At 31.8% G+C, this 12,073-nt stretch overlaps 1 protein-coding gene across 6 annotated transcripts in view; it reads left to right on the plus strand.

The window, feature by feature from the left end:
- Lama2 (laminin subunit alpha 2) overlaps positions 1–12,073 on the plus strand; it is a 564,351-nt gene that overhangs the window by 223,238 nt on the left and 329,040 nt on the right. For all 6 annotated transcript variants that reach the window (XM_058581074.1, XM_058581053.1, XM_058581067.1 and 3 more), the window contains exon 8: positions 4,617–4,795. In XM_058581074.1, coding sequence (XP_058437057.1) covers positions 4,617–4,795 — 179 coding nt within the window. The remainder of the gene's footprint in view (positions 1–4,616; positions 4,796–12,073) is intronic.

The raw sequence follows: 12,073 nt of genomic DNA on the forward strand, positions 1-12,073 counted from the left end.
GTTTAGGGCAGAATCTAGGAAGGGTATAAGGGTAAAAGGTGACGAGACAGGAGATGAAAATTGTGAGAAATGAATGCTTATCTTTTTTTTAATTGACACATAATAATTCTACATCTTTGTGGGGTATCTTGTGATATTTCAGTACATAATTATACACAGTGTATAATGTTCAAATCAGGGTAGGAATATCTACAGATATTTATCATTTCTTTGTGGTGTAAGTATTCAAAATCCTCTCTTCCAACTTCTTTGAAATATATAGTACTTTATCATTTCCAATATTTACTCTACTATGCAATAAAACAACAGAACAATGTCTTTTGGTTAATTAGCTTTCTGTTGTGACAAAACACCTGGAAAAAACAACTCAAAGGAGGAAACATTTATTTTGGCTCACAGTTCCAGAAGTTTTAGACCTGTGGTAAGGCAGCGACATCATGGCAGAAGAGACAGGTAGAAGAAAGCTCACTTTAAAGCAGCCAAGGAGGGGCGGGGGTGTGGGGAGAAGCAACTTGGGACCAGGTACCCTTTCAGGTTATACCCCCAGTGTCTTCCTTCCTTCAACCTGACCCCAGCTCCTACAGTTCCCAATACCTTCCAACAGTCAATTCAATTTGAACCTGTTAATAGATAAATCTGTTGATGAGATCAGAGACCACGTGATCCAATCACTTCCCTAAAGCTTCACTTCTGAACATTATTGCATTGGGAACTAAGGTTTCAGCAGATGAACCTGAGCAGAACACTTCAGCTCCAAACTATAACAGTATCTACTGACCAACTTTGGCTCTCCCTATTCCCTACTCTTCCCGACTTCTGGAACCCTTATTCTACTTTCAACTTCCATGAGAGCAAATTTTTTCTTGATTTGACACATGAGATTGTGCTTTATTTGCCTTGTAGTGCCTGGCATATTTCACTTAGCATAATGCCTTTTTGTTCCATCCTCATTATCACAAAGGGAAGACATCATTATTTCTATAGCTTGATGGTATTAATATATGTATAGCTATTTGCTCACAAACGTCTTTAAATTTTGATTAAATGTTTTTTGCGGCTTGTGGAATATCAGCAACCACAGTGGAAAAAGCATTTGAGGGTAGGGATTCTTCCTGATGCCTTTGACATTGTATCAAACAGTTATAATTACGTAATATTAAGCAGTTCTGCAAAATTTTTTACACTTTTCACACACACACACACACACACACACAATAAAAAGACCAGTTCAACTTGTCAGCCACAGAAATAGACTATAGCAAAGCATATTTCTACTTGCTATTATCTATCTATTTATCTATCCATATATATATAAAGTATATTTATATAGATAAATAGAGATATGTATTTAAAACCCTAAGATTATGAAAATATTTTGTCTTTCTCTGTAGGGCAGAGAGTGGGTTATATTTTCAAAAAGAAGAATAAATATTTCAAAGATCCAGAAATTAAAGATGGGCATCTTAACCATAAAATCTTTAAATAAACAACGTGCTTTGGGCAAATGTATACATTCCTAAAAGTTTATATTAAAAAACAATTTCCAAGTTGAATTGCATTCCAATTGACTTAATATTTATAAATTCTTCTGTGACATGATAAATCCCTCTATTTAAAGGATAATCATCTTCTAAATCACTTAATTTGGATTTTCATCAGTTTAGCTTACTTAAGGCAAGATGTATCTATCTCTAAAGAGCAACTAATATTCATTACATTGCTAATCCTTTACTTATATGGTAGTTTCATAGCACATGTTTTAGACATTCTGCTAAACATCAAGTTGCTAATGACAGCAAAAAAAAAAAAATAGCTCTTTTTTTGATAGACAGGTGTTGTCCCTGTTGTCAGAGTCCGTGAACATAGAACTGGGCAGGGTGTTGATAGACAGCAACCAGGACTATAGGTAGAGTGTCCTGGCTGTAGGAGCTCTGAGGAAGAACTGTCCAGGCATTGATGTTACACCTGCAATAACTCTCAGTTATAAATATACTCAGCAACACTGATTCTAAGTCACATAAATTTGCATTACTCCGTATTTCCCTCTGTTTATACCAGCATCAGAAATCCTCAATTTCGGGCTGGGGATGTGGCTCAAGCATTAACGCGCTCACATGGCATGCGCAGGGTGCTGGGTTTTATCCTCAGCACCACATAAAAATAAAATAAAGTTTTCACCGAAAACTGAAAAATAAATATTACAAATTCTCTCTCTCTCTCTTCTCTCTCTCTCTTTAAAAAAAGAAATCTTCAATTTCTTTTTAACATGTTCAAATGGGATGCTTTAAGCATTCTTGTGTATTGTCCTAAATACAAAAATTATTTATAATACATAGAGATTTGTACTTATTACTATATGATCACTAGAATGATGCTTGAAATTTCATTGCTGTAGCAAAAATAACTATATGCTAAATCCAAAGTCAGCAAATTGGGGAAGGTACTTGAAAGAAACTTGGAGGAGAGAATATCCTTACTTATTTATCAATAAGAAAAAATTCAATAAACCTGCAAAAAAATGAGCAAAGGTGAAAACATGAACTTCTCAGGAAAAAAAATCTTCTTTAAAATTTAAGCAAAAGATGATTGCATTTATAATAAAGTTCCAATTACAACAATAAAATATAATTTTAACTTAGTAAAGTCAGCATTCAGCCAATTCTTGCATGCTTACTGTGTCCAGAAATGGTTTTAAAAGGATTGATATGACACAAAATTAGTGAAGCTTTGGTTAACAATTCCATCATATTTATTACTGGGGGGAAAATCTACCCTACCATATCTAGATGGGAATTTTTAAAGCTACTAAAATTTAACTTTTATGGACTTTGACTAGAAATTATACTTCCAAGAATTTAGCCTATAGATGTACTCATATAGGTTTACAGTGCATATTATCATGATTTTTATCATTATTATGCAATTGCTACAACTATTGCTACTAACATTCATTGAGGTGAGTAGTTAGTAGTCTGGCATTCTTCTTTTGCATTTGCAAAACAGCTGTCTGAATACTAAAATAATACAAAGATTTGAATTTTCTCCTCAAAGTTACTCAACTGACAAACAGGAAGCAATTTTAAAATTATAGACCATGCCCTGGTATTCCCAAAATGTATGCAATGTTATTTAATGGGGAAATCTGGAAACAGTGTAACTGTCTATTAATAGGGACCTGAGGTAGTACCCTGGGTAGCCTTAGAAGATGTATATGCTAATGTGGAATAAAAGCAACACAATTCACTGTTAGTAAAATCTCACAGTTCAGAACACTGTATAAATGGTCCTGCTTTCTAATATAAAAGGAAAATTGAGCTGTGTATGTATGTGCACACCTGTAGACACACACACATCCATACCAAGGTAAGGACAGATAAGAAACTCAACATCTGAGGGAGATGTTGAAAAGGAAGAATACTGGAGCTGGAGTTTTGGCTCAGTGGTAGAGTGCTCGCCTAGCACGTGCAAGGCCCTGGGTTTGATCCTCAGCACCACAAAAAAATAAAATAAAGATATTGTGTCCAACTACAACTAAAAACCAAATTTTTAAAAAAGGAAGAATACTGTATAAATTATTTTTCTTTAGTTCCCATCCTGATAGAAATTCCACATGATTTTTGAGGGCTTTGTCCTTTCTGGGGGAAGTGATTTTTCACTTTTTTGATTTTCTATAATGCAACATGAAAAATACAAGGAAGACTAAGAGCAGGACAAATCAATTGGGAACTTATCTATAAAGCATTATGCTAAAGATTTTACATGCATTATCTCACTCAATGCTTTTAAATATTCATATCTGGTAATTACTATTGACTATCCATGTTTTATATGGAAACTGAGTCTTAGTGAAATTAAGAAGTTCTGCATATCACATGACTAGTAATTAGAGGCGAGGACATGTAAATGCAGCACTGCTTGGTGCTCACTTTGTCCTGATTACTGGATACCTGCCTTGTATCTTATATCATTCACCAGGTAGAATGTGAAGGCCTGTGGCCCTGGTGAGAAGTGCAGATTCTGGAACCTAACTTCAGAATTTGATTTCCAATACAAATTAGGTTAGCTTTTTTAAGTTAGGGTACTTATTTGTGGCTTGGGTTCCTAATACATGAAAAGAGATTTATTTCAATTTAAATCCACTGTAATAACCATAAAACAATTAGAATAGAGTCTGGCATATAAAAAAAGTAAGCTTTAGTTGTTACTAGTAGTAAAGGAAAAGAATTATAACCTGAATGTTCTTTTTTACATGTAGTGTCTAAAACTGAAATTCATATATAGTAATTATTCATTACAGATGACCTAGTTGCTAATAATTCAGTACTATCATTCAATAATTTATATTTTATTATAATAGGAAATTGTAGGCTGAACTATGTGAACCTGTTTCACTTTTATAAATCAAAAGTCAGTAAAATATCATCAGTTTCATGATTCAGCTTATATTTTGATCATTTCATATTTCATTAAAAGCACAAACTTATTAATATATCCAATAAATCCAAATATTTTCTAAATGTATTTGTGTATGTATGATAAATTATAACAGAAAATACTTTTTAAATATGTCTGAAATCTGAAATTAATGTTTGCTAATTTATTATTTTCTAATGTAGCATGCAATTGCCATGGAAAAGCTGAAGAGTGCTATTATGATGAAAATGTTGCCAGAAGAAATCTGAGTTTAAATATACATGGAAAGTACATCGGAGGGGGAGTATGCATTAACTGCACACAAAACACTGCTGGTATAAACTGTGAGACATGTATTGATGGCTTCTTCAGACCCAAAGGGGTAAAGTATGTTTTTATATCACAGTTATTTTTGCTTTTTCAAATGAAGACATAGGATGCAAAAAATAATTTTGACAGGATTTTGAAGGAGTTAGACTTCAAATTTTAAAAGGTGACCAGAAATTTTCATCATTGAAACTGATATAAATATTTAAGGATATAAGACATTTGAATAGCCCTAGAAAATTTTATTGTGCCTCATTCCAGTCAATACTCGCCCACAGAAAACTCTATTCAAGTTTTTATTTTTTCAAGTAGTTTTTTTTAAAATTAGTGTCATATGGATGTACATAATAGTGAGATTCACTATGTTATACTCATATATGTACATAGAAAAGTTAGGTCAGATTCATTCCACTGATGTTCCCTGTCAGATCCTTCCTCCCTTTCTTTCATTGTCCTTTGTCTACTCCTCTGATGTTACTTCTGTTCTTTTTTAAACCACCCCCTCTAATTTTGGATTAGCTTCTGCATATCAGAGAAAACATTCAACTTTGGTTGTTTTTTGTTTGTTTGTTTTGTTTTTTGTTTTGACTGGCTTATTTCACTTAACATGATAATCTCCATTTCCATCCATTTACCAACAAATGCCATAAAGACATTCTTCTTTATATCTGAGTTAACACTCCATTGTGTGTGTACATTTTAATATATGTATCACATTTTCTTTAGCCATTCATCTGTTGAGGGGCATCTAGGTTTGTTCCACAGCTTAGCTGTTGTGAATTATGCTGCTATAAACAATGATGTGGTTTCATCACTGTAGTATGTTGATTTTAAATCCTTTGGACATGTATCAAGGAATGGGTTAGCTGGGTCATATTGTGGTTCCATTCCCAGTTTTCTAAGGAATGTCCGTACTGCTTTCCAGAGTGGTTTGTATAAGAGTATCATTTTCCTCACATCCTCCCCAGCAGATTTTGTTACTTGTATCATTGAAAATTGACATTCTGACTGGAGTGAGATTAAATTTCAGTGTGGTTTTAATATGCATTTCTCTTATTGCTAGAAATGTTAAATATTTTGTCATATATTTGTTGATCCTTTGTATATTTTGTTATGAGAAATATCTATTTAGTTCCTTTGCCCATTTATTGATTGGGCTATTTGGTTTTTTTGTTTTTTGTTTTTTGTTTTTTTTTTTTTTGTACTAAGTTTTTGTGCTCTTTTTATATCCTGGTTATTAGTGTTCTGTCTGAGGAGCAGATAGTAAAGATTTTCTCCCATTCTGTAGGTTCTCTCTTCCTGCTTTTGATGGTTTCCTTTGCTGTGAGAAAGCTTTTTAATTTGATGCCATCCACTTATTGATTTGCAATTTTACTTCTTTGCTTTAGGAGTCTTATTAAACAAAATAAAAGTAAGTTCCTGAGCTGACATGTTGGAGTGTTAGGCCTACATTTTCTTCTAGCATGTGCAGGAGTTCTGGTCTAATTCCTAGGTCTCTGATCCACTCTGAGTTGAGTTTTGTGCAGGATGAGCAATATGGGTTAAATTCCATTCTAATACTTATAGATTTCCAGTTTTCCCAGCACCATTTGTTAAAGAAGCTATCTTTTCTCCAACATATATTTTTGGCACCTTCATGTAATATGTGGTAACTGTATATATGTGGGTTTTTCTCTGTGTGTTCTATTCTATTTTATTGGTCTTCATGCCTGTTTTGGTGCTAGTATCATGCTGTTTTTGTTACTGTACCTCTGTAGTATAATTTGAGGTTTTGTATAAAATATTGGCAAACTGCATACAAAAACACATCAAAAAGATAGTATACCATAATCAAGTTGGATCCATCCCAGGGATTCAAAGTTGGTTCAGAATACAGAAATCAATAAATGAAATCTACTAAATAAATAGACTTGAAGACAAGAATCACATGATGATCTCAACAAAAAACAACCAAAGTTATGATCTCATTAGCCACAGAGAAAGCATTTGACAAAGTATAATACTATGATAAATTTGTTTAAATCACTAAAAAAAGCTAGGGATACAAGGGATACAAGCAACACCCATAAATCATTCCTGTTCCTATTCATTCCAAAGATGAATCTGCTGAAAAAGAAATTAGGAAAATTATATAACTCATTATTACAAGCAGAGTTTTTATAATAAAGAGTTACTAAAATTTTTAACCTGGTAAAGTCTTTTATTCTTTGCTACTTTCTTTCAATTCTTTTGTTTTGCCATTCTTTTAAGAATATTTATTCTAATTTGTTATATATGACAGCAGAATGCATTTCAATTCCTATTACACATATAGGGCACCATTTTTCATGTCTCTAGTTGTACACAAAGTAGAGTCATACCATTTGCATCTTCATACATGTACTCAGGGTAATGATGTCCATCTCATTCCACCATCTTTCCTACCCACATGCCTTCTTCCCTTCCCTTCCTTCCCCTTTGCCCTATCTAAATTTCCTCCATTCCTCCCATCCCCCCCAATCCTCACCATGGGTCAGCATCCTCATTTCAGAGAAAACATTCAGCATTTGTTTTTTTGGGATTTGCTTACTTCCCTTAGCATAATATTCTCCAACCCTATCCATTTATCTGCAAATGACATGATTGTATTTTCTTTTAATGCTGAGTAATATACCATACTTTCTTTATACATTCATCTACTGAAGGCTATCTAAATTGGTTTCACAATTTTGCTACTGTGAATTGGACTGCTATAAACATTGATGTGGCTGTGTCCCTGTAGTAGGCTGTTTTTAAATCTTTTGTGTATAAACCAAGGAAGTAGTGGGATAGCTGGGTGAAATGGTGGTTCCATTCCAAGTTTTCCAAGGAATCTCCATAGTGCTTTCCATATTGGCTGTACCAATTTGCAGTCCCACCAGCAATGTATGAGTGTGCTTTTTCCTCATATCCTTGCCAACACTTACTGTTGTTTGTATTCTTAATATCTTCCATTCTGACTGGAATGAGATGAAATCTTAGAGTAGTTTTAATTTGCATTCCTCTAATTGCTAGAAATGTTGAATATTTTTTCATATATTTTTGATTGATTGTATATCCTCTTCTGCAAAGTATCTGTTCAGTTCCTTGACCCATTTATTGATTGGGTTATTTGTTGTTGTTGTTGTTTGTTTGTTTGTTTGTTTTTTGCTGTTAAGATTTTTGAGTTCTTTATGTATTCTGGAGATTAGTGCTCTATCTGATGTGTATGTGGTAACAATTTGCTCCCATTCTGCAGGCTCTCTTTTTACTTCACTGATGTTTCTTTTCCTGAGAAGAAGCTTTTTAGTTTGAATTCATCCCATTTATTGATTCTTGATTTTATTTCTTGTGCTATAGGAGTCTTATTAAGGAAGTCGGGGCCTAATTCCACATGATAGAGATTAGGGCTTACTTTTTCTTCTATTAGACATAGAGTCTCTGGTTTAATTCCTGGGTCCATGATCCACTGTGAGTTGAGTTTTGTGTATGGTGAGAGATAAGGGTTTAATTTCATTTTGTTGCATATGGATTTCTAGTTTTCCCAGCACCATTTGTTGAAGAGGCTATCTTTTCTCCAATATATGTTTTTGGTACCTTTGTCTAATATGAGATAACTATAATTATGTGAATTTGTATCTGTGTCTTCTATTCTGTACCATTGGTTTACAGGTTTATTTTGGTGCGAATACCTTGCCATTTTTTGTTACTATTCCTCTATAGTATAGTTTAAGGTCTTGTATAGTGATGCCACCTGCTTCATTTTACTTGCTAAAGATTGCTTTGGCTCTTTGGGGTCTCTTATTTTCCAGATGAATTTAATGATTGCTTTTTCTATTTCTATGAGGAATGTCACTGGGATTTTGATTGGAATTGCATTGAATCTCTGTAGTGCTTTGGGTAGTATGGTCATTTTGACAATATTAATTCTGCCTATCCAAGAACACGGGAGATCTTTCCATCTTCTAAACACTAGAAAAACTTAGGATATCAGGAACATGTCTGAACATTGTAAAAGCTATCTATGCTAATCCCCAGGCCAACATCATTCTAAATGGAGAAAGATTGAAAACATTCCTCCTAAAACTGGAACAAAGCAGGGATGCCCTCTTCCACCACTTCTATTTAACATAGTTCTTGAAATCTAGCCAGTGCAATTAGACGAAAGAAATTAAAGGGATATAGACAGAAAAAGAAGAACTCAAATTATCACTGTTTGTTGATGACGTGATACTGTACCTAGAGGATCCAAAAACTCCACCAGAAAACTTTTAGAACTAATAAAGGAAATCAGCAAGGTAGTAAGATATAAAATTAACACCAATAAATCAAAGGCATTTCTGTACATGAGTGACAAATCCTCTGAAAGAAAACCACTCCATTTAAAATAACCTCAAAAAAATAAATAAAATACTTGAGAATCAACTTCATGAAAGAGATGAAAAACCTCTGCAATGAAAACTACAGAATGCTAAAGAAATAAATTAAAGAAAAGTTATTTAATTTTATCAGATGCTTTTCTGTATCCAGTGAAATAAATCTAATTGTTCTTATATGTTAATGTGGTAAATCTGCATTGATTTTTAAAATATTGAACCAACTTTGCATTTATGGGGTAAATACCACCTGATTATGAAATATAATCTTTATTTATTAGATGATTTTACTTAATTAAGGATTTTTATATTTTTGTATAAGGCATATCATTCTAAAGTTTAATTCTTTTGTAATGCCTTTGTCAGTTTTTGAATTGGCATACAATGGTCTCAAAAAATGAATTTGAAAATGTTTCCTTATTCTATGATTTCTAAAATTACTCATGTAAGACTGAAATTAAATGGAATTAAGGAAGTGGTATTAATTGTTTTTAAACGTTTCTTATATGTTTAGAACAGAATTCCCTACTAAAACTATCTAAGCTTTTTGTTTTCTTTGTAGAAAAACATGTGGTAATGAAATTAATTTTTGTTGGTATAAAACTATATACACTTTGTATTTTGTCCACGGATCAGTTTCGATACATTGACGTTTTCCAAGTATTAGTTTAATTTAGATAAGTTGTCAAATTTTGTGATAAAATATTTTTCCTTAATATCCCCTTATTCTTCTTAAATTCTAGAATATGTATACTGACACCACTTCCTTAATTCCTAAAAGTTTGAATTTTATTTTTCTCCTTTTTTTTCTGATCAGTTTTGATAGGGGTTTATCAGTTTTCTAAATGTTTTTCAAAATTTTTTTTACTTTTTTCTATATTTATTGATTTCTATTTTTACAATACTTATATTATTCCTCTAACGTGTTTTAGTTTTCAATTTTTTATTATCTTACTACCTAACAACAAAGAAACAGATTATTTTGAAGCCATTTTTATTATAATATACATATTCAGATATATATTTTCTTCTAGTAAGTACTTTTAGCTGCTTCCCATAATTTCAGAAATGCTTTATGTACATTATTATTTATTTAAAATGATTTCTAATTCTCATGATTTCATTTTTTTAAATTTAATTTCCAAGTATTTGGATGTTAGTTGTTTGATTTCCAAATATTTAGTCTTTCTCAATAAATCATATATTTATTGTGATCTACACTGAATATCATATTATCTGAGAATGTAGTAGTTAAGATGCCAAACTCTGGAAGTTTATTGATACTTATTTGTGGCTCAGTGCATAGTCTCTTGGTAAATGATTATGTGTACCTGAAATAGTTTGTCCTGACATTTTTGACTTCTGCACATATAGATCCATTCAATTTATGATTATGGATTCTTGCATTTCATATTTTTTTTTTACTATTTCTTCATGTATTTGAAGTACTGTTATTAGGTGCAGTCACATTTCAAAATTTTTATATCTTTACATTTTATATCTTATAAGTAGACATTTTAATAATTATGAAGATTTCTACTTAATCTCAGGTAAAACTTTTGGTCATAAAATCAACTCTGTCTCTAATTAATAAAGCTACAACATCTTTCTTATGCTTACTCTGCATTTATATGTTTTTGATTTTTTACTTTCAACCTATTGGTATCTTCATTTAAAAGTAGATTCCTGTATAACTAAAATGAATCAATAAAAAGTGTGTTTCTGCTAATAAAAAATAGTAGATCGCTTATAAATAATTATATAGGTGGGTGTTTTTATCTTGGCAATTGCACTTTTTAAGTTGTTTATTCCATGTATACAACATAGTTACTATTATGGATAGGTTTTGCTATGTGGTTTTTGTCTCAGAAACTTCTTAGCCTACATTTTTTCCTGTTGTCTTTTGTGTTATACACAACTGTTTTTCACTATTCCACTTTACTTCTTCTGTCATCTTTTTAGCTATAACCTTGTGTATTATCTTTTTATAAGTTCATGCTATAGTGATTGTAATACATATATTCTTAAATTAGCACTATCTTATCAGAGTAACTAATATGATATTTCACATACAGTTAGGAAAACTGCAATAGCATAGTTCAATCTATGCCTCTCTTTGGGGCTTTTATTTTCCTTTATTGCTTGTAAGCCCCACAGTACAATATTGTAATTTTTGTTTCGATTCGTGTTTTAAAAAAAGAAATGAAGAAAAAAGAATTTTACAAATATATACACACACATACACACATACATACATACATACATACACTGACACACATCACAGTCTACAGTTAAAATGTGTGTGATACATATACACATATTTATATATGTGTATACACATACACACACATATACATCCACACATACACAGACACATGAACATATATATACATGTGCCATTTATAATAACCTTCAATTCTACCCTGTCAATTTGTCCTTTGCCTGAGTAACTTCTTCTACAGAATTACTAGTTATAAATTATCTTTTAAGATATTTTACTTAAAGATATCTGAAAATGTCTTTACTTCCATCATAGTTACAGAAATGGGTTTTTTTTCAGAACTTTAATGTAGTACCTTTTCTGAATTTTTTTTAATGAGAATGCAATCATCCTTTGTCTATTTGTTTTTCTTGAGATTTTTATTTCCTATTTAGTACATTTTAGGCCATTAGTTCTTTAAAAAATAAAGACTCATTCTTTCTCCTTTACTTCTAGGACTCCATCTATATATATTTAGCTTACTTGGTTATATCCTATAGGTCACTGATGCTAATTTCTTAAAAAATATATCTTTTCCTGTTCTCTAGATTTGATAGTTTAATATATCTGATGTTAAGCCATTAAATTGCCACTTTTCTTTCTGCCATTTCTAACTGGCATTAAGTATATCCAGTGAATTTTAAAACTGAGATGTTTAATTTTCCGCTATCTGGAGTTCTCAAGTTTCTTACAGTTTCTG

The sequence above is a fragment of the Marmota monax genome, unplaced genomic scaffold, assembly GCF_021218885.2.
Source record: "Marmota monax isolate L192 unplaced genomic scaffold, Marmota_monax_Labrador192_F-V1.1 WCK01_AAM20220418_F8-fsc00030, whole genome shotgun sequence".
Lineage (NCBI taxonomy): Eukaryota > Metazoa > Chordata > Mammalia > Rodentia > Sciuridae > Marmota > Marmota monax.